Source organism: Rana temporaria, chromosome 12 (genome assembly GCF_905171775.1).
Source record: "Rana temporaria chromosome 12, aRanTem1.1, whole genome shotgun sequence".
In the NCBI taxonomy this organism is placed as follows: domain Eukaryota; kingdom Metazoa; phylum Chordata; class Amphibia; order Anura; family Ranidae; genus Rana; species Rana temporaria.
In genome coordinates this window covers 34,985,773-35,008,460 of record NC_053500.1, presented here as the reverse complement: position 1 = coordinate 35,008,460, position 22,688 = coordinate 34,985,773, and the positions used below count along the sequence as shown (strand labels likewise).

Here is a 22,688-nt window from a genome sequence, read left to right as displayed (position 1 = left end):
GTCACCACATCCAATTATTATATTGCATTTTTGATTTTGGGTTTGGCAAAAATTAGATGGCAAAGGGAATTTTTCAGTACTGGGAAATCTACTCCAGTCTGTTCAGCAGATTGCAATCGCGGAGTAATTGCTAAATTCTTGATTGGTGAGGCTGCCAATATAATATCCAATCATGAACTGGCTGTTCACACCTCTTTTAGTGTCTTAGGAAAGCTGGCCTTTGTGTTGGTTATCCTTATGTTTTGCATAAGTTTTTTTTTTATCCAGTTTGTGGTGTAATTAATCTTGGAATAAAAAAATTGTTGATGAAATCCTTGTACGTTGCAGAAATTAGCCAGGAAACGGCAGTGAATCCTGTGGACATCGTAAGCACTTTGCAGGCCCTACAGATGCTCAAATATTGGAAGGGAAAACACCTTGTACTAAAGAGGCAGGTGAGTACTGTGTGCAGGTGTTCAATCTTCATCGCCATTTTTCTAGCACAGCCTTACTCAACCTTTTATTCTGGATTGTATACCCTTGAAGTCATTTTCAGATGTCAAGGAATCCAGTGGCATACATTGCTTGTTTGTAAACCCTTGCAGATCCTTTTAAGCAACCAGTGGCATACCTAGCTTATTTAATATCCAGTGCAGATAATTTTTTAGTACCCCAACTATTGCCAGTAATACACATGAAATTAGAAGTGGCCAGAAAAGGAATACCTGATAACTGTAAAAACTGCTTAAATGGTGGTTTGGGGAGTCGGGGGCCCCTACTCGAATTTAGAACTGGCAGGAGAGATGGGGCACCCACTCTGATGTTTGACAGACGCTGATCTGAACTATGCAGAAAACCATGTGGTGGGACATCATCCCACCCAAATAGATCAAAATCTTTTGCTGAACCCCAAATGGCTCCAGAATTTCTGTGAAGCTTTTGCATTCTACCACTTCCTACCGTAGGTCTCCTGCCCTTAGAGGATCATACCGTTTTTTTGGGGGGGTTTTTTGTAAGCTGATGTTTCCCTCTCATGTGAAAGTCATCCTAGCAGCTGATTAGCCGCTGGATGGCTTTTACAGGCAGCGAGAGGGGACGTCCCCCCACCCAGTGCCTCTGGGCTCTTCCATGTGATTGGAGAGACCGGGATCTGATTCAGCTATGGCAGGTTACCACAGAGCTAGATGTGGACTGGATGGTCTCCAGCCATCTCTATGATTCTGGGAGGTTGGTAGCGGCGTCTTGACATCACTTCTGGTTCTGACAGATGTAAACCTTTTACTTTTTTTATTTTTACTTTTTATGGAAAGCAGAAATCTTTTTTTTTTTTTTTTTTTTTTTTTTTTTTTTTTTGTGCCAGGATAAAAGACCCCAGATGTTTCCATAAAGAGGACCTGTCACAGCTTATTTCTATCACAAGGGATGTTTACATTTCTTGTGATCGGAATTAAAGTGATCAGTACATTTTAAAGGGACAGTGTAAAATAAAACCTTCCTAAGAGGCCCCATCCCCTCGTTCTTCGCAGAACCAAATGCATATATGAGTCGTGCCTGCATATGTAATCAATGTTTGCACCACACATGGGGTATCGCCACAAACGTTAGAGTGAAAGCAATACATTTCTTTGACGCGTCACCTATGGAGATTTTTTTAAGTACTGTAGAGTTACATGTTGGGTATCTATTTACTTGGCGTAACATCATATTTTATATTTTAACAGAAAATGTGGTTCTATATTTGTGTGTATGGGGGGCATAAAACATTGGCATTGTCCACCTCTTGAGTGTCTTTTGTGACAATGCTTGGATTGGTAATTATGGTTGTCATTCAGTCATTGTGGATTATTTATAAAACGGATCTATTGTATAATATTTAGCATATAAGAATCATTTGTTTGATGTGCCTTGCAGGATCTAATTGATGAATGGGCAGCAAAAGAAGCAAAGAGAAGCAACAGCAATAAGATAATGGATCCTAGCTGCCTAAAATGGACACCACCTAAAGGAACATGAACAGCATGATCTGTCCCACCCAAAACCTCTGCAGTCTCCTGTCACGTCTGTGGATTTCCGGCATGGACCAACACCTCTAACCACAGAAGCTTTATTTCCTTTGGATGTCCTGTGAATCTACCATCTCTTCAGCTAAAGCCACATCTTCATAGAAGTTCCTTCCTGCAATGTGACACAAGCTTTCATACAACTTACAAGCCCCATTCTCTGCCAGCCACAGCGAGGCGTGCTGGGTTTGTAGCTTAGACATTTGGAGTTCAGCTTTTAGTTTTCCTATTTAAAGTGCTTTTTTATTTTCATGAATTGATCCAGATTTCAATATCTTGGGTGTAATGATCTTTTACCTTTAGTTCTACATGGTGCATTTTCTAGAGTTTAGGAGGACATGTCCGTTTTTCTATCAGTTGGTTTGACGCAAGACATGAAATTTAGTATGGAATCTGTCTACAGGACTTCTATTTGCTTTAGAAACTACTGTCATGTTCTACGGTGTCCATTTTAGGACATACCTTCTTACATATGTAGTCTTCCTTTACCTCATCCTTTCTAGCAAAGCCACCACCTCCCTGCTACATTTTTAACAAGCGGGTATCAGAACATCTGTATTACTTTACCTTTTTCCTGTGGTGTCCTAATTTGGCATGGCATAGGGTGCTGCCATTTTCACTTTCTGGTTGGGACTTTTGTAGGGGAAGGGGTTCAAAATATCGTGATCTCACATTCGCTTTGTTGGTATTGCTGGAGCTTTTAATCAGCACAGGCAACTCCCATGTGATTCCCAGCAACTGCGAAGGGAGGTCACTGTTCTCGGAGAACTTTTTAAATCTGCTCAAATGTCCTGTCCAGTTTGTGAGAGCGAATCCTCTGAAAGTGGTAATTTTATGCTAAGATACGCTTGTAGATTTGTGACTGTGTTCCCAATGAGTACAAGTACACCTTCAGTCCATGCTCAGTTTTCTTGGTCAGGGGAGGTATGGCTTTGCTGGGAGTTGCTTCAAAGTTAGTGATATCAAAGAACAGTACTGTCTAATGCGGAGACCACAGCCCTCAGATGAGGGATTGTATCATTTTTATCTTCACAAAGGGGTATCTTAAAGAAAAGCCAAAAAAAAAGCGTACAAGAAAATGTCCATAATTTGCTTCAAACTGATAGATGAACAATATGTATTCCAAAGGTGATCTATTTTCTTAGAGATGGTGTAAATGGCATAAAGTGGTGCTAGTTGGGTCCATTGTCTCTTGCGATAGGAAGCGGAGCTTTCTACATTAGAAGTCTTCTACCTGCCAGTACAAGCATATTTTTATTTTTTTGACAACCTGCTTTCCATGTATCGGGTGTACTTAAAGTGTTACTAAACCCACAACAGTAAAAACAGTCTGTATATGCAGTAAAGCATGCTTGTTATACCCACTGTGGAACCTAAGGGGTTTATCCTCTGCATTTTGTAAAAAGGCTGTATGCACAGATCCTCCCCTTCTTGCATTGTCTCCAAAACATGTCTGGATAAGACAGAGTAAATGGAGTCAGGCTGCACATGCTCAGTTGGGTGTGTTGCTAGAGTAGTAGTTTATTTTTGTTGGGAGGGTGCATGTGATCAGTACAGGGCCTGTCCAGACAAGAGGGTTAGGAGCCCTGCATTCTGATAGGACAACCAGTGCTGTATGAATACTCCTCCTACAAGCTTTAACCAGGCACTGAGAGAAGTCACAAGACTGCTATATACTGCTGATGAGAGAGGGTATTTAGCAGTTTATATTTACTAAAACTATATTGCATTTCAATGTTGTGTACTGTGGGAAACCAGATGTAGTGGATTGAGGCTGCTGGGTTTAGTAACACTTTTTAAGACCGATGTCTATTTCCCCCACTGATTACAATAATACTGGAGGACAGGAAGACATGCAGTGCCATGCTCCTTGCCAATTGTGTTTTTAGGACTGTGTATAAGTGTAATGGGGTTTTCAGCCTCAATCAATTGGAACAATCCTCATAACTGAATCCAAACCTTCTCTCTGAAGTCCCTTGAAGCAAACACTTGGTTTTACACCTGACCATGTAGGCATTGACTATCTTGGCCATATGCCCCTTTTTAAAACTTGGCATCCCCTGCAGTATGTGTTTTGGGGTTTCCTGGCCCGTCATGATTGTATAATTTGGTTTCTGGGCCTATCTGCTACATGCATGGACTTGGTTGGTTGCAAAAAAAAAATGCAGAGGAACATTCTCTGCATTAGAAAGTTTTTGTACTCTTTCCCCCCCCCCCCTGCCCTGCTGGGATCCCAGGTCTTTTACCTTCCACTTGTTCCAGTGCTACAGACTCTCTAGCATTTAACAGTTTCAGGCATTTAGGATCTCTGGCCCCTTAATCCCCACCAGCTGCAGCGGTGGAACAGTGTGAAAATTAGGAAACATGGGCAACTGGAGTGTATAGGAAACTTTCACCTTGAATTTCACACCAGACGCAGTTCCGTGCGCATCTTTTTCTGCACTAAAAATGCATGCACAGTGTTTTCCATGTATTATAATGGCTCTAGTTGGCACCATGCAGCCAGTTTCTGGTGCAGAAACTGTGTGGTGTGAACTAGAGCCATTATAATACATGGAAAACACTGTGCATGTATTTTGTGCAGAAAAAAAAGCACACGGAACTGCGTCTGGTGTGAACTGGCCCTAAAGCAAACCTGTAATAAAGCATGGGGGCTGTCATTACTGACCTCTTCTGAAAGAAAAACACCTTGGCTGTTATGCTGATTCAGCACTTTTAATTCCGTAACTATTCAAGTATACGGAGTAGAAGTTTAATATGACTTTACTGCATGCCGTCTCCAGTTCAGTGCCTCAAAGTATTGAAGCTGAAGGCAGATAGAATTTTCTGACTGGGTGGTTAGCTGTGAGATTTATTTCTCTTACTACAGGTTTCTTTTTAGACCCCCCTTTCACACTGGGGCGTTGGAGGTAAAGCGCCGCTAGTTATACCCGCGCTTTTCAGCCGCTAGCGGGGTGCTTTTAACCCCCCGCTAGCAGCTGAGGAAAGGGCTAATGGCGCCAGTGATGTGGTGCTGATGAAGCACTTTGCAGGCACATCGGCAGCACTGCCCATTCATTTCAATGGGCATGGTCTTTTGGGAGCGATGTATACACCGCTCCTGCACCGCCCCAAAGATGCTGCTTGCAGGACTTTCCCCCCCCCCTGTCCTGCAAACGCACCGCCCCAGTGTGAAAGCACTAAGGCTTTCACACTGGGGTGGCTTGAGAGGTGCTAGTTTTAGCGCTACAACGCCTGAAAAGCGCCCCCCAATGTGGAAGGGGTCTTAGTGATTAGACCTATACATCTGTGCCCTAACCTAGAAATTGGCATGGTCTTTGGACCCCTTTCACACTGAGGCGCTTCTAAACTGCCAGTAAAAACACAGCGCTTTTTGAAGAGCTTTTCAGATGCTTTTGAAGAGCTTTCCATTAATTTCTATAGAGGGGCGTTTTTTTACCTCCCTGCCAGCGCACTGCCCCAGTGTGAAAGCAGCATTCATTGATTTTATGCTTTAAAAAAAAAAAAGCTCCTCAGTGTGAAAAGGATCTTATTGTACATGCTTGTCCAATCCCTGTCTGCCTAGCCATCTGTAGTGTTTAGAGAACACGGGACATCGTTTTATTTAAACTGATACAGTTACCGCTTTTTTTTTTTTTTTGTTTTTTTACATCTTTTTCCTTTTTATTCAGATGCACTGCTGGTAGAGTCAAATATTCCCGATGCCTGTTGATTTCAATTCTCTAGGCCCATTAAACAGGCTACTCCTTTCTATTACAGCCTTGGGAAGGGCATTGAAAGCTTCATGACTGCAGCTCCCGCTTCCTTCCACACATTGAATAGACTCATCAGTATGCAACCTTTTCAAGGACATCCGTGCAATCCTATGGAAACTGTAGATTTTGTAGACAGCGTTCCAAAGCAGCTATTAGCATATTTTACCATTGCTCGTGTCGAGTCTAGGTTAGTCTTGCTTAATAAGATCCAGTAAAGCGTTGTGTATGGCTTGCCGTATCTATTGTCCTATACATAGATCTCTCTCTGTGTGTGAGCTCCAGTGCCCAGATGTAAATCGCGCCTTAATCTGCATACAGGACAGGCTCTATATCTTGTAGATAACACCGTCTGATTTCCATATGGTTAGCTGTGTGTGTCCGTAGACCTCCCCGAGTCCCTGTTATTTACAGTAATCCATGCATTGCAGTGGAAAAACAATAAAGTTGTTAGCATTGATGGCAACCAGTGCATTAAAAATACATGAGCTTCAAGCCGCGTAAATGTCGAGGCGATTTAATCTCTCGCCTCCCCAGTGTACCAGCACAATGTTTTGTTAACAAGATTATGGTTTTTAATTAGTTTCCTTTTTAGTCAACTGTTACTGATCCATCCCATTTTTTAATCTTTTTTTTTTTTTTTTCTTTTTTTACACAACTTCCCATTTGTGTTGCTGCACTTTGGTTATAGTTTTATAAAGCGTCTTCTGCTGAATATGAGCTGTCTTGTTCAATAAAGCAAGCCTGTGCTTTGTCTTTGCAAGGGAAAGGAACTGATTTGCTTTAATGTCCCTCTCTCTGCAGTAGAATATGCTTTTTAATATACTACCCCACTGCTCCATTCAGCCAAGACAATACTTCACATATAGAGGAGTATATTGCTCACTCCTCGCTCTATGTAGAGCACCGGTGATTGGATTTCTCAGCCCTGTGTTATTAGAGCTTACAGAGGAGGAATTCCATCCTCCCTGATGAATGACTGTGTGCTGTGTAGTAATCAAAACTTTACTAGTATGAAGGAACCTTGCTGATCTAGAGGAGTGTCTAGCGCACTCCTCATTCTCTCGTGTACAGCACTGGCGATTGGACCATAATATGGATTTCTTGGCCATGTGTAAGCTCTAAATAGAGCTTACAGAGAGCTTACAGGGGAATTCCATCCTCCCTACCGATTGGATGACCATGTGCTGTGTCATAATTCGTAATCGGGACCTTACTAGTCTTCTAGTATAGAGAAGTATGTAGCTCACTCCTCATTCTCTCGTGAACAGCACTGGTGATTGGCCCTGTATAAGCTCTAAATAGAGTTTACAGGGGAATTCCCTCCTCCTTACTGATGGATGACCATGTGCTGTGTTCTAATTCGTAATCAGAACCTTACTAGTCTTCTAGTATAGAGGAACCTTACTAGTATAGAGAAGTATGTAGCTCACTCATCATTCTCTTGTGTACAGCACTGGTGATTGGACCATTGTAGAGCTTTTTTGGCCCTGTGTAATCTTTTTTTTAAATGGAGCTTACAGAGGAATTCCATCCTCATTAATGGCTAGCTGTGTAGTAATCAGAATCTTACTAGTATAGAGGAACCTTGCTGGTATAGGAGTATGCAGCTCCCTCCTCATTCTATTGTGTATAGCACTGGTGATTGGACTATTGAGATTTCTTGGCCCTGTGTAAGCTCTAAATGGAGCTTACAGGGGAATTCCATCCTCCCTACTGATGGATGACCATGTGCTGTGTCGTAATTCTTAATCAGAACCTTACTAGTCTTCTAGTATAGAAGAAACTTACTAGTATAGAGGAACCTTTCTGGTATAGAGGAGTATGCAGCTCACGCCTCATTCTATTGTGTACAGCACCGGTGATTGAACCATAGTGGGGATTTACAGAGGAAATCCATCCTTGCTGATGGCTGACTGTGTTCTGTCGTAATTCGTAACCCTAACCTTACTAGTCTTCTAGTATAGAGGAACCTTACTGATCTAGAGGAGTATGTAACGCACGCCTCATTCTCTGGTGTACAGCACTGGTGATTGGACCAGAGTAGTAAAGATATTTTGACCCTGTGTAATCTCTAAATGGAGCTTACAGATGAATTCCATCCTCCTTCTTGGTGGCTGACTGTGTAGTAATAAGAATCTTACTAGTATAGAGCAACCTTGCTGGTATAGAGGAGTATGCAGCGCACTCCTCATTCTATTGTGTACAGCACTGGTGATTGAATCATAGTAAATATTTCTTGGCCCTGTGTACGCTCTAAATAGAGCTTACAGGGGATTCATCTTGCTGACCATGTGCTGTGTAGTAATCCGAACATTTCTAGTCTGGCCTTTGTAAAAGCAAAATCTGCTTGGCAGTTATAGGTTGCAGACCATCGCACATTATATTTGCATTGGATGGTAGCTTCACGTAAAGCCTATCGGGGGGGGGGGACGGGACAGAATTTCTCCCTTGCAATGCACTTACAAGGGGTAAATGCAGGTTGATGTTTGGGGGTGCCAGAAAAAGCATGCTTGCCTTACCTGATCACTGCTCAACCAGCAGGTGGCGCTCTCCTCTTATGCACTGGCCCCTCACGTATAGTACATTGCTATGGGCCCAGGCATGCAAAGGGCATTTGACCTCTGGCGCATAGGACAAGAGGCTGCAGGCGTTGATCTAGAAGCTTTGAGGTAACCTAACCAGGGAGCCGGGTAAAAATAAAGTGCTTTTTCAGGCACCCTAGGCATAAGTGACTGTGTTTAACTCTTGCTGTGCTAGCGAGAATTCTTGTTTTCCCCGGAGCTCAACTTTAACTTTTATTTTTACATTTTGTCATCAGCATGTTTTATAACTCGAGGTATTGTAAAAGTTCAGTGCTGTAAACGCAAGATGGATTGTGAAGAGTACAAGACGTGTTTTATGTTTGTACTGGACAGGCAGCAGTGAGCTTTGTGATCCGAGAACTGTTTGTGTTGCCCGTAGCCTCCAATCCGATTCTCCCTTTTTTGGTGGCTCCTGGTACAGTACAGGAGTGCCCAATTGCTGACACTGTTCCTTCATACATGTCGGTGTCTTGACTTCTTCTTTTTTTATTGCACAGTGACTTTTCGTAGTCTTGGATGAATTTCTCATTATATTGTTTTTGCACAGTGACTTTGTAGTCTCACATGAAATTGTCATTCTATAGTTTTTACATAGTGACTTTTGGTAGTCTCACATGAATTTCTCAATATACAACTGAAAATCACTACTTTTTTTTTTATTGTAAATATAAAAAATAGCGCTATGTTCTTCTTTTTTTTTTTTTTATTTTTTTTTTACCACTTGTGCCATGTAACTAGATTTAAAAATAGAAGCTGTATATAAGCAATGTGTTCTGTTGCAGATCTCTAGTCACTCGAGATACTATAGAAGTATGCAATGGTCCATCATCTGTTAGAAAGACCCCCCTCATCTATGTATGCAGCTTAGCTGAGTGCTGCCAGTACCATCAGTTTACACTAGGGGGGTGTATAATATATCAAATACATTTGTGACTAATGTTACCGAAATACGTTTTTAAGACTAATCTACTTTATGAATTACTTTAAGAATTTTTAAAGAACCGCTCCATCTAGTAAAAATTGTTAGGTATTACGTGAGTATTGCAGCACTTTCTTAAAGGGGTTGTAAAGGTTTGTTTTTGATTTTTCTAAATAGGTTCCTTTAAGCTAGTGCATTGTTGGTTAACTTACCTTTTTTCCTTCCATTTCCCTTCTAAGGGCCCTTTCACATGGGGCTTTCCGTGTGCAGGCTCCGCTTTTCTCAGCGGGGATCGCTGTCGATCCCCGCTGAGCAGGCAGATGACAGGTCTGTCTCTGCACACTGTGCAGGGACCGACCTGTCGGAGCGCCGCTCTCCCTTATGAGGGGATCGGATGGCGAGGGACTGTAGAGTCCGTTGTCATCCGATCTGCAGATGGATGGAAAGATAGGGTTTTCCTCCTTCACACTTTTGCAGATCGGAGCAGGTCAGATGTCACCGCTGACATCCGTGGCTCCATAGAGCTGCACGGAGCGCCCGTTCAGGTCCACCTAAAAAAACGGACAGACAGACCTAAACGGTCCGCCCGCATGAAAGAGCCCAAAATGTTTTTTTTTTTTTTTCTTTGTCGGAATTTCTCACTTCCTGTTCCTCCTCAGTAAGCTTGCCCCCATCATCCGAGCCGTTCTGGCTGGGGGTTAGTCGGTGTGCTTGCCCCCTCCCTTGGCACTACATCCCTGCGGGGAGACGCTATGAACCAACAATGCACTAGCTTAAAGGAACCTATTTAGAAAATAAAAAACAAACCTTTACAACCCCTTTATGTAAAGGATTATCTTCTAGAATCCCTGCTAATCTCTGTAACCTCAATATTTATAATGTACAGAAGAACACTATCAATGTTAATATCCTTTTTATTAAAGGATCCCGAAAAGACAGGTAATTTATAATAAAAAAAATAAGTTTCCTGTGTGAATTACAGAAACTTGCTGTATATAAGGTTTTAATTTGTGGGTACAGGGTACTACTATTTTTTTTTTGTTGGCAGGCAGTTGACTTGTATATAGTAAGAATGCAGTGAAAGTACATTACATGAATTATTTCTATGAATTTTTGACAGTTTAAAGGAGTCGACTTGTATTTTTAATGTTGGTTGCCCTTATTTTCTTAACCTGACAGGATGCCTTTACAATATCAATGTATTTTTATGTTGCTCTTTCATCCATATTGTGTTTGGTGTGGTAAATTACTGCTGTTAGCCATGCTGTACTTTGCCTTGCATTCCAGCCAGCAAACACAAACCCCCCCCCCCCCCTTTTTTTTTTTCAATTCAATATATTTATGTGATGCCGGTATTAGGATTGTGCCACAGCAAACTGTTCACACTTCAAAAGTTAAATGACTCTCCCCAGACAAGGACTTCTCAAAGTGCCCCGGTGGTTTACAACGTGGCCAGGAGACTGCACCCTTCATCCCTTTTATCTGCCACAAGCGGGAACAGTCCTGTTAGAGCAAAGATCTTACATGTGCAGCTTTGCAGATTATTTGCACTGGATAAACATATTTTATTTATGTTTTCTGCTGTAGGCTGTTATGTGACTCACTTTATGTTAATATCAGAACAGTATCTTGCCTACTCAATAAAGCATGTACTCTTCTTTCAATGGAATTGTTTGTGGACTTCCCTATTATGTGAATGCAATTATCTTAAAAGGAATGTGATTGTGTTCATATTTTTTTTTTTTTTTCTGTGGGACTAAAAGCAGTAATGTATGTAAAGAAATAAAATGTACATTTACATTTTTGCAGATGAGCCTACAAAGCATTACAACCACGCTCGGATTACAAGTGTCATACCAGGCTCTTGCAGCTGTCTGTCTAAAGAGGTATGGACTTTCGATTGGAGATCTGGAGGAAGTGTCAATGGACGAAGGCTGGGTTCACACTATTGCGAATTGGCTGGGCGTTACCCCGCATCCAATTTGCATGACAGGAGAGTGCCAGTCTCAACTGAGCCGGTTCACATGGCTCTGTGGCGGCCACAGAGCGGATTGCACAGGGGTCCTGTGCATCTTTGGCTCAGTTTCAGGTCCGAATTCAGGCAAAAATTCTGGCCTGATTTGCCCCTGAAATGGAGAACAGAAACAAACCAGACCCCTGCTGTGAGCCGCATCGAAGACAGTGTGAACCCAGCCTCAAAGTGGGGTTATCAATGTACTTTTGTTCCATTTGAGAACCAAGTCTGTCTGCCTAGGTGGAAGATGGGACTTGTAGTTTTCAGATCTCTGCATGATTGGTACGGCTGTGCGGGCAGATCCTTGCCAATATCAAATCCGGACTGCTGCAGGGGAAGGTAACACCCCCCCCCCCCCCGCACACTGTCAGGAAGGAGGCTGTTTTGGAATGGGGTCTTGAGGCAATGTTGACCACGCTATAGCCATTTCTCTTCCGTTCATAGACGGACACAGCCTTCTTTGACAGTAGGGTTATGCTTCTTCCTTCTAGGAGAGTTTAGGCAGAATTTAACAGCACTTAAAGCGTTTAAAACCTTTCCTTCGTGCCGCTCCTCCCAGGGGGCGTGGCTCCCTCAGGCATAACCCACACCCTGCTCTAGGAGCCTCAGTTTTTTTTTTTCTGCCTAACGACAGGAGAGTCGGGCACTCTCTGGAGTTCCTGGACTCTGGAGTTTTTTTTCTTGCAATTTTTCTCGCTTTTATTTGTTCCTGCATTTTTGAATCCTGTGATTCTTCTATCAACAGCCGACTGGGTGACAGGCTGGGTTCTCGACTCTTGTAGTCCCCCCCCATGTTCGGCCATCGAGCGTGTGCCGGCCCTTAGCTCAGCTTTGGGACGTCCACGACAGGCCCCGTTGCTCCAGGGGCGGCCGGGAACTTCGGTTCTAGGGCACGCATATGACCGGTCTCTATGGCTTTGTCAGTGTGTCTGGCCGACAGCCATGCCGTTTACGGACGTTGGTTCTGTCTGGGATACCTCCAGCCGGGTAGTTGCAGGACGGGTAAGTAGTGGCCCCTTACTCAGGTAAGTGGTCTGGCTGGAATGTTCCCTGGGGAGGTTGACTGAGGTTTTTTTTCCCTGCTTTCCTCTCTCCCTCTCCCTCCTTTCCTTTTGGGTAGCGGCTGTGAGGTTTTTTTTTTCTGGGGCTCATATGCACCAGGGACCCGTGTGTGTAGCAGGGCTGTGTGTTGTCACTACATGGGGCTGTGGTGTTCACTACAGGGCTTTTCCTGTGTGCTGGGATGTGATTTTTGTGCTGGCTGTTTGCTGTGTCACTGTCTTTTTTAAATGCTGCGCAACGGCCGCTATTTTACCAGAGCCGCGCTCTATATAGCTCGGCGGCCATTTTCTTGTGGTCCTGGGCTGTTTTCTCAGCATTCGGCGGCCATCTTGCCTTTTTGTTTGGCCTCGTGTGCCGTCTTTGGCGCTGCAGAAGACCGCAAATCTGTCTTGAGGAGAAGACAGACGCAGCGCTGCACGGCTCTCAGCACACCTTGTCCTTCTCAGACCACGCTGCATCGGGAGGGGTGGTGAGTACCAGGGGCCCCCATACTCTGTAATAGCAGCAAGGAGGTGACCAGTGGGGGTTTTTGTCCTGCTTTGCAGGGTGGGTGACACGGCGCTGGCATTATGGAACCTGAACCAGGTACTCCCTCCCCAGCAATGCCTGAGTTAACCCTTACAGCCCCTTCCCCTGCCACATCTGTTGAGGCAATGTCGGCTGTCCTGGGGTCTTTTCTTGCCAGGTTTGAAGCGGCCAGTGCCCGGATGGGGGGTAAAAAGTCGCCCCCTCCCTGAGCCTACGTCTGGGGGATGTCTCTGACGCAGAATCTGACAGTGCTATTGCTTTTTCTGGTTCTGTAATGTCAGAGGATGCGGGCTTATCCCACATGGACAGTAAGGATGACTCTGCTGCAGAGTCGGTTGCTGACAAGCAATTTGTTGGAGCTCTTATTACTACGGTGCGTGAGACAGGAGAGGACTAGGCAGAAACATGTTAAATAGTTAAATACATGTTACATTAACCAGTTCCCGACCCCCGCATGTACATATACGTCCACAATATGGCACGTACAGGCACATGGGCGTACATGTACGTCCTTGCCTATTAGTGGGTGGGGGGTCCGATCGGGACCCCCCCCCCCCCCGCTACATGCGGAGGTCGGGTCCGCTCGGGGAGCGATCCGGGACCACGGCGCGGCTATTTGTTTATAGCCGCTCCGTCGCGATCGCTCCCCGGAGCTGAAGAACGGGGAGAGCCGTATGTAAACACGGCTTCCCCGTGCTTCACTATGGCGGCGCATCGATCGAGTCATCCCTTTTATAGGGAGACTCGATCGATGACGTCATTCCTACAGCCACACCCCCCTACAGTTGTAAACACATACTAGGTGCACCCTAACTCCTACAGCGCCACCTGTGGTTAACTCCCAAACTGCAACTGTGATTTTCACAATAAACAATGCAATTTAAATGCATTTTTTGCTGTGAAAATGACAATGGTCCCAAAAATGTGTCAAAATTGTCCGAAGTGTCCGCCATAATGTCGCAGTCACGAAAAAAATTGCTGATCGCCGCCATTAGTAGTAAAAAAAAAAAAAATTAATAAAAATGCAATAAAACTATCCCCTATTTTGTAAACGCTATAAATTTTGCGCAAACCAATCGATAAACGCTTATTGCGATTTTTTTTACTAAAAATAGGTAGAAGAATACGTATCGGCCTAAACTGAGGAAAAACAATGTTTTTATATATGTTTTTGGGGGATATTTATTACAGCAAAAAGTAAAAAATATTGCATTTTTTTCAAAATTGTCGCTCTATTTTTGTTTATAGCGCAAAAACTAAAAACCGCAGATGTGATCAAATACCACTAAAAGAAAGCTCTATTTGTGGGGGGAAAAAGGACGCCAATTTTGTTTGGGAGCCACGTCGCACGACCGCGCAATTGTCTGTTAAAGCGACGCAGTCCCGAACTGTAAAAACACCTTGGGTCTTTAGGCTGCATATTGGTCCGGGGCTTAACTGGTTAACAGAGTTGAACAGCCCCGCCCAGGGGGCAGTCCCTCCAGACATAACCCTCCTCACTGCAGCTTGCAGCCTCGGTTTCGTTCTGCCTAGCAAGGAGAAGGACGTATGGCTCCCTTTGGGCCCAGCGCCCTGAGGAGAAATTTCTATTTTATTTTACTTTTTCTTTGAAGAATCTTCTTTTAACTGTTGGCTGAGAGACAGGCTGGATAATATAGATCCTTGTAGTCTACTCAGTCAGACCAGCAAGCGTGGGCACACCTTTGCAAAGAGGCTTGGTCTGCCACGCCATACCCTATGACTCCTGGGGGGGCCGGTGAGCTTTGCTCCGAGGTCCACATATGACTGAGCTGTGGTGTTGTCTCACTCACAGTGGACCGGGCCGACAGCTACCTCCATTGCGGTTGTAGTTCTGTCAGGAATGCGTCAGCGAGTCCTCGCTCGGACGGGTAAGTACAGTCCCTGCTTCGGTGGGTTGGTACGGCTGGGGTTCGGGGGTCCCTTCCCCTTTCTCTTGCTGCATTGCCAACATTGCCGCTGTCAGAGGGGGGAGGGGGCCTTCCTGAGGGGACTGTGTTATCTGGCCTGTGTTTTTCTTTTTTGGTATTGGGCTTTCCTGTGAGGTAAAAATCCCTGTGATGAGCACAGATGTTTATGATTATACTTCAGCAGACGCTGACTGATTGGTGACACCTGTAATGATTTTGCTTTTTATGCTGTATCTGTGTCTTATCCTTTAATAAAACAGCCCTAGGAGGCTTTTCCTGTTTAACCACTTGCTTACTGGGCACATAAACCCCCTTCGTTTCCAGGCGAAATTTCAGCTTCCGGCACTGCGTCGCTTTAACTGACAATTGCGCGGTCGTGCGACGTGGCTCCCGAACAAAATTGGCGTCCTTTTTTCCCCACAAATAGAGCTTTATTTTGGTGGTATTTGATCACCTCTGCGGTTTTTATTTTTTGCGCTATAAACAAAAAAAGAGCGACAATTTAAAAAAATATATATATTTATTTTACTTGTTGCTATAATAAATATCCCAATTTTTTTAAAAAAAAACTTTTTTTTTTTTCTCAGTTAAGGCCGATACGTATTTTTCGACGTATTTTTGTAAAAAAAAAAAAATAATCGCAATAAGCGACTCGTTTGCGCAAAAGTTATAGTGCCTACGAAATGGGGGATAGATTTATGGTTTTTTTTTTTTTTTTTACTAGTAATGACGGTGATTTGCGATTTTTTTTTTTTTTTTTGGTCAGGGCTGCGATATTGCGACTGACGTATCGGACACTTTTGACACAATTTTGGGACCATTCACATTTATACAGCGATCAGTGCTATAAAAATTCACTAATTACTGTATAAATGTGACTGGCAGGGAAGGGGTTAACACTAGGAGGTGAGGAAGGGGTTAAATGTATTCCCTCATTGTGTTCTTACTGTGTGGGGGGAGGGGGGTGACTGGGGGAGGTGACCGATGCTGTGTCCCTATGTAAAGAGACACAGCATCGGTCTCCTCTCTCCCTCACAGCACGTGGAGCTCGGTGTTTACACACAGAGCTCCACGTCCTGCTGTGTTTACCGACGATCGCAAGTGTCTGGCGGACATCGCGGCCGCCAGGCACTCGCATCGGCTCCCGAGCGATGCGCCGGACACGTTGTTTCCCCGCTGCGCGCCCCCAGCGGCGCGCACGGGGAACAACAACAGCAGGACGTCCACCCGGCAGTTGAGAGCCGCGCTGTGGACGTCTTTCGACCATAGCGCGGGTCTCAACTGGTTAAACACAGGTCCCTGCAAAGTTACCGTACGGTTCTTTTCCTCACAGGCAGCGCTGGGCAGTCTCCTCCTGAGGGAGTCCCTTGGTTACCCCTGGTCAGCGCAGCAAGTGGGTGAGAGGCCCTGAATAGGGCCCTAGGAGCTTTTGTCTATTTGTATGGACAGGTGTGCATATTATAATCCACACTATGTAAATATTGGAGTCAGTATCTGGGTCCTTCCCCACATGCTGGTGGTGGCAGCAGGTGTTAGCACCTGTGATTCCCACAGAGTTTTTATTGTTAGTCCTGGACACAGTTTGTGCCAGGGTGGGGGTGGACTGCGGGCGGGCGGTAAAAGAGTGCCCCCTTCCCCCGTTATCCCCTGGGAAATGCTCTGTTATGAAGCCATGGACCAGATACCTAGTTAAAAAAAAAAAATCAGAATAAGGCATTTATGGGTGCGCTTTTTACTGCTGCAAGGGACTCTCCTAAGCTGCATAGTGCAGCTGGGTTTCCGCCGAGGGCTCGGTCTTTTTTGAATCACACAAATCAGACCGCTGTGTAGGTTTTTTCCTTCTGTGCCCTTCTTTGATAATTTCTGAAATGCTGAATGAGAAAAGCCGCTGAGGGCTTTTGTAGTCCCTCACCGCCGGGCGGGAACCCCCGCTTGTATGGATCTGACTGATAGAAGATCCGAAGTACTGACCCGTTCCATGTTTACCATGCTGGGGTCTGGCTTGCGGCCTATTGTGGCCACTACACTGGGGTCTCAGTCGGCGCTGGCGCCATTTTTGGGAGGTTTTTCAATTACATTGAAAACTCCCATTGGCGCCCATTTTGTCGTAGCCGCGCTATGGTGCAGCTTACATTGTGCCGGCCATTTTCCTGTGGCCACGTTCTAAACGCTTGGCGGCCATCTTGGAGTAGTCCTGACCCCTAGTGCTGTATACAACTCAGAGTGAGCATTTTGCACCAGACGGTGGAGGAGCACCGACTCTCTCCTGAGGTTATTATGCTAGTGAACCAGCTGGTCCAGGGCCTCATATAGGTCTGTGATGCTTCATTGAATGCTGTGCCCTTGTTATCCAGGGTGTCTGTTTCAGAATGGTTTTATGCACACGGTGGTGTAGTGCTTAACTCCATTACTTGGCAGCGAGAGAGTCATTGGTTCGAATCCGGACACTGACGCCAATCTGCCTGGAGCTTGCATTGTCGCTCCCTGTGTCTGCGTGGGTTTCCTCGGGGTACTCCGGTTTCCTCAGAAGACATGTGTGCATACACCTACATAATATACATACACACTATGTGTGTGTATTATTTAGGGGCAACCCTCCCAGGCCGTCAAAGGCCCAGCTGGGGGACTAATCCGTCCCTGGGTGCATAAGCCGATCACGCAGGCACCCAAATCCTGCCAATGTATGTAGCCTTTCTCTCCCCGTCTCTAGGTGGGAGTGGCGGCTTGCAGGTTCACAATTCGGTGAAACATCCCTGCTCTCCGACCAGTGGGTCTGCGAGGTGGTCTCTTCGGAGTACTAGATAGGGTTTCCTCCTATCCACAGAACAAAGTTCTTTCCTCGTGTCTTCCTCTCCCGGCCCGTCGGTCTGCCTTGGACAGTGTGGGATTTGCTAAGCTGCAGGGTAATTTTACCTTTCCTGCAGGACGAGAGTTTTGGGGTTTTCTATGGGCCTCAGGCCCTAAATACCTTTGTGAACGTCGGGTAGTTCCGCATGGAATCCATTTGTTCGGTGGTAGCTGCGCTCCATCCAGGGGATGTCCTCGGACATCAGGGACGCATACATGCATGTCCCGTTTTGCACATGTCACAGTGGTTTTTTTTTTCTGTGCTTCGTGTTGAGAGAACGGTCTCTGTCAGCCTGTGGCCCTCCCTTTTTGATCTGGCTCAGCACCATGGGTTGCCCTGAGCCGCTGGACTTGCGTGGACCTACAGCCACACCTCCCTGAATGTGTCTGGTCTTGGTAGCTACCCAGGGTCGGGCCTGGCTAGTGCCTGGTGGGAGACCGCCTGGGAATACCAGGTGCTGTCTACTGTTCATTGTCCTACTATTTTAGGCGATCAGGCTATGCCTCTCCTTGTGGTCGACCGATCTGGTTTCAGCCGGACAACGCCGCGGCCGTGGCCTCGGTCTACCATCAGGTGGACTACTGGAGTCGCCAGATGCTGGACCAGGGCGACTGGTCTATGTGCTTGGGGTGTTTCGGCTCCCTTGCAGGAGGTGAGCCTCACAGGGCATGGATCTCCTGACCGCTCGTCTCCGCCGCAAGGGTGTCAAAGTTAGTTGCCAGGTCTAGTGATCTGGTACAGATGTGTCAGTCGCGCTGGTGGCCCTGTGGGGTCTGTATCGGTGATTTTTATTTTTTTATTTGGCATTCCTCCATGTTGGTTGCTTCCTCAGCCACTCCACAGAGTGGAGGCTGAGGAGATCCCGATGATTCTAATCGCTCCAGATTGACCTTGGCACGCTGATATCGGGCGCCTGGTAGCTGAGGCACCCTAGCGGTGGCCAGGGCAGGCGGTGCCTCTGTCTCAAGGTCCCATACTTCCTCCTGTTGTACAGTCACTGACTTGCTTAACATGGTTATTGGAAACCAGACTTTAGGTGACCGGGGTCTGTCTGACTCGATCATCGCAACAGGGCACCGTAGTCTTCTTCCGGAGGATCTACCGTCGCACCTCTCTTGGTGCGAAGGGATGGAGTGATGTCCAGACATACTCTCGGTGTCCCGGGTCCTGCTGTTTTTAAAGCTTGGAGTGGATCTAAAAATTGCTTAAAGCACCATTTGGGGGGCATATTTCAGCCTTGGCTGTGTTCTTTTAGTGGCCTTTTTGCGGCCCGTTCCCTGATGGGTCCCCTTTTTTTGTGTGTGCAGGGGGTTTGTCATATACTTTCCCCTCTTAGCCCATCTCTTCCCCCATGAGTTTTGACTCTGGTGCTCTCGGTTCTTCAACCTTCCTTTTGGAAACAGAGAGATTTTCTCTTGACACTATCTCAGAAGGTGGCCCCTTTAGTGGCTTTTACCTCTGTTAGAGGGGTTTCTGAGTTGGTGGTCTTGGTGTGCAAGCCGCCATGCTTGATCCTCCATAAGGATTAGGTGATGGTGTGCCCGCGACCTTCCCTTCTTCTGAAGGAGGTTTCGGCCTTTCATACGTTGAGCGTGGTATGCGCTTTGCGGGTATACCAGCCTACTACGGCTCAGTTTCTGCGCTTCTGACTCTCTTTTGTGTCGATGTCTGGTCCACAAAATGGCCTGGCGGTCTCGTCGAACACCATTTCTCGGTGGATCAGGCAGGCCGTCATACAGGCCTATGGTCCTAAGGGGCGGGTCCCCCTTTCCGGTCACGGCACTTTTGACCAGGGCAATTGGTGCTTCCTGGGGTTTCCCCCGACATCATGCGTTGGGCTCACAGGTGTGCGAGGAGGCGATTTGCTCGTCCGTTCACGCTTTTCCAGAATTCACATGGTTGCTGTGAGTGCATCTTATGTTTTTTTTTTTTGTTTTTTTCAGCCATTTGTTTTTGCCGGCGGCTGTTTAAAGTTGCACCTGCTCCGTTGAGGAGCTCTGCTTGTTTTGGGGGTGAAGTTAAAATTGGTTTTACTGATATATTTCCCACCCCTTGTTTTTTTTTTTTACACTGCTTGGGGATGTCCCACTTGTCAAGATTTAAGGAGCTGTGTCCGTCCATGGATGATAAGAGAAAATAGGATTTTTTGTACTCACTGTAAAATCCTTTTCTCTGAAGTCCATGGACGGACACAGCTCCCACCCCTCCTTTTTAGGTTTGTACTGCTAGTTACGAACTGAGGCTGCAGTGAGGAGGGTTATGTCTGGAGGGACTGCCCCCTGGGTGGGGCTGTTCAACTCTGTTAATGTAACATGTATTTAACATGTTTCTGCCTAGTCCTCTCCTGTAAACAGGAACATAACCCACTTGTCAAGATTTAAGGAGCTGTGTCTGTCCATGGACTTCAGAGAAAAGGATTTTACGGTGAGTACAAAAAAAACTATTTTCCTTGTGTTCCTTTTGGGACAGTTGTACATACAAGTAATGGGATACACCGCAGGCAGTTGTGTTGCGACCCGTTATGCCTTTGTGGAGGACCTTTTTTTTTTTTGGTAAGGGGGGGGGGGTGTAGGGGGGTTTGGCTGCGAGACCGGTTTTTGGCCAGAGCTCTGGTGTCACAGGCAACGGTTTGTTTTTGCTGCATGAATGTTTCCGAGACCTGCAAGGACCTGGCTGAACAAATAGTTTGGGGTCTTAAAATTTGTCTGAGTTGGTCCTGGTTATGCTTTCCGCCTATACGGTGGTGCTACGCCGCCTTGTGCAGCTTAAGAGCTGGTCTGCGGACTAGTCCTCTAGGGAGGCCTTGGTGATGGCCTTTATGGGTGGACGGCCCTTTTGGGACTTCCCTGAATGGCATCATTGTGGATGCCATGGGTGGTAAGAGCATGCTGTTCCCACAGTCTGGGAAGGGCTAGGGACCCCGCCAGGTCCAAGGACCCTCCCTTACTACCTCCAAGCGTGGTTGTTTTTTTCGCTCGCCCTGTGCGGTGGGGGTAGGTTTTCAAGGTGCCAAGACCCCCAGCACACCTGATCCGCATGCCCAACAAGTCTGCAGGCATTCCTGCCCCCGCGTCTCGGGTGGGGGGGGACTGGCTTTGCACATTCGTGGCTTGGGGGAGGTCTCTCCTCTCCGACCGTTGGGGTTGCGAAGTGGTTTCCTCGGGGTACAAGATAGTTTCTCTCTTGTCTACCAAACAGTTTTTTTCCCCTCCGGCCTCCTCTGTGTGCAATCAGATTTTTCTGTCTATTATGTTATATACTTAAATATCTTAAGCTATATATTCTATATCACTTTATCAGATTTTATTCCACAAGTATCAGCAAGTCCCAAATACCCAATTCCTCTGTTCTTCTAATCTGACAGAACTTGAGCTATTTTTCAAGCAATAATGGGCAGAAATGTGACTCTCTAGATGTACAAAGTTGGTAGAGATATTGCCAAAGACGTGCAGCTGTAATTGCAGTGAAAGGTGGTTCTAAAGTATTTAATACTTTAGGGCACTATAAAAATTTTGGCAGTAATTTGTGATTTTTGTTATGCAGTGTTGCGGCAGACAGGTCAGACACTTTTAATGCATTTTTGGGACCATTTACAGAGCGATTAGTGCTATAAGTATGCACTGATCAATATATAAATGACACTGGCAGGGAATGGGGGCGATCAATGTGTTAACTGTGTTCCCTGGTTGTGTTCTAACTGTGTGGGGGATGTGCTCACTGGAACACCAGAGATCGCTGTTCCTGATCACTAGGAACAGCAGATCTCCATGTTGGCCCATCAGAACAGGAATCCACCTGGCCGGCGGATTAAGAGGCCACTGCTCCCACAGTATCTATTGCATGAAAAGACATACAGGTATGTTATTTCACACAATAGTGCTGCCCTGCCACAGTATATGAGCTGTGGGCGGTCTTAAAGTGGTTTGTGGAAGGTCAGAGAAAAAAAAAAAAAAAGGTACAGCCAGTAAAGGTGAAAGTGCTCAGTAACGCCCCTTTCACACATGGGCGGTGTGCTGGCAGTATAGTGCCACTATACCATTGTTTTTGCCACGATATTCAGCCACTAGCGGTGCAGTTTTAACCCCCACTAGTGGTCGAGAAAGGGTTAAAAAGTCCTGTGCTGGGTGATCCTTCTACCATGGACTTATTACCAAGACCTGAGCAATCCTAAGGCCCCTTTCAGACATCCGCTCTGCCTGTCCGTTTTTACAAGTCCGTTAACGGACTTGTAATACATCCCTATGGGATCGCGTCCGCTAGCGTCTGCGTCCGTCGGGATCCGGTTTTCGGATGGAAGAAAACCCTATTTTTCTTCCGTCCGGCGGAACAGAACTGATGCAGACGGACAGACGGTCCATCTGCATTCGGTTCCCCATAGGGCAGAGTGGAGCTGAGACAGGGCGGTCCCTGCACTGTGTGCGGGGACCGCCCTATCCGCCGACAGCTCAGCGGGGATCCCCGCTGAGCCGACGGAGACACACGGAGCGGACCCAGAAACGGTCCGCTCTGTGTGAAAGAGCCCTTAGGAACCCATTTACACAGCAATGCACAGCTGTCACTCTCAACCACAGCAGACATTCATTTCGTCATGGAAGCCTCATTAATTGCTCCAGGCCGGCAGTTCCCTAGACCAGTGGTCATCAACTCCTGTTCTCAAGACCCACTAACAGGCCAGGTTTGCAAGATAACTGGAATAAATCACAGGTGATATAATTTGCTGCTCAGTGATTGCAGTATTCTAGTCTGCATCTCCCCAAGGTAATACATAAAACCTGGCCTGTTAGTGGGCCCTGAAGACAGGGTTGATGACCACTGCCCTAGAAGCATTAAAGGCAATGCATACCTCCCCAGAAAGACATTAGCAATTACATCTCAACTTTGCTGCTAGATTCACTAGAACCAACTTAAGTGGCAGAAGATTTTACCCCCATCAAGACCAGGCCTTTTTCCTATTCAGCACTGCGCCATTTTATCTGGCATTTGCAGTGTCATGCAATGCTGTAGCCAAATTAA

At 46.0% G+C, this 22,688-nt stretch overlaps 1 protein-coding gene across 7 annotated transcripts in view; it reads left to right on the top strand.

Moving 5' to 3' along the window:
- The window catches only part of KAT7 (lysine acetyltransferase 7), a 36,745-nt gene extending 33,353 nt beyond the window's left edge, over nucleotides 1-3,392 (top strand). For 5 of the 7 annotated variants that reach the window (XM_040331533.1, XM_040331540.1, XM_040331537.1 and 2 more), the window contains 2 exons: nucleotides 328-434; nucleotides 1,891-3,391. In XM_040331533.1, the coding sequence (XP_040187467.1) occupies nucleotides 328-434; nucleotides 1,891-1,992 (209 nt within the window). In that variant the 3' untranslated portion in view covers nucleotides 1,993-3,391. Of the gene's footprint in view, nucleotides 1-327; nucleotides 435-1,890 lie in introns of all 7 variants that reach the window. The other 2 variants (XM_040331538.1, XM_040331536.1) reach the window with 1 other exon arrangement.
- Nucleotides 3,393-22,688: the final 19,296 nt, after the last annotated feature.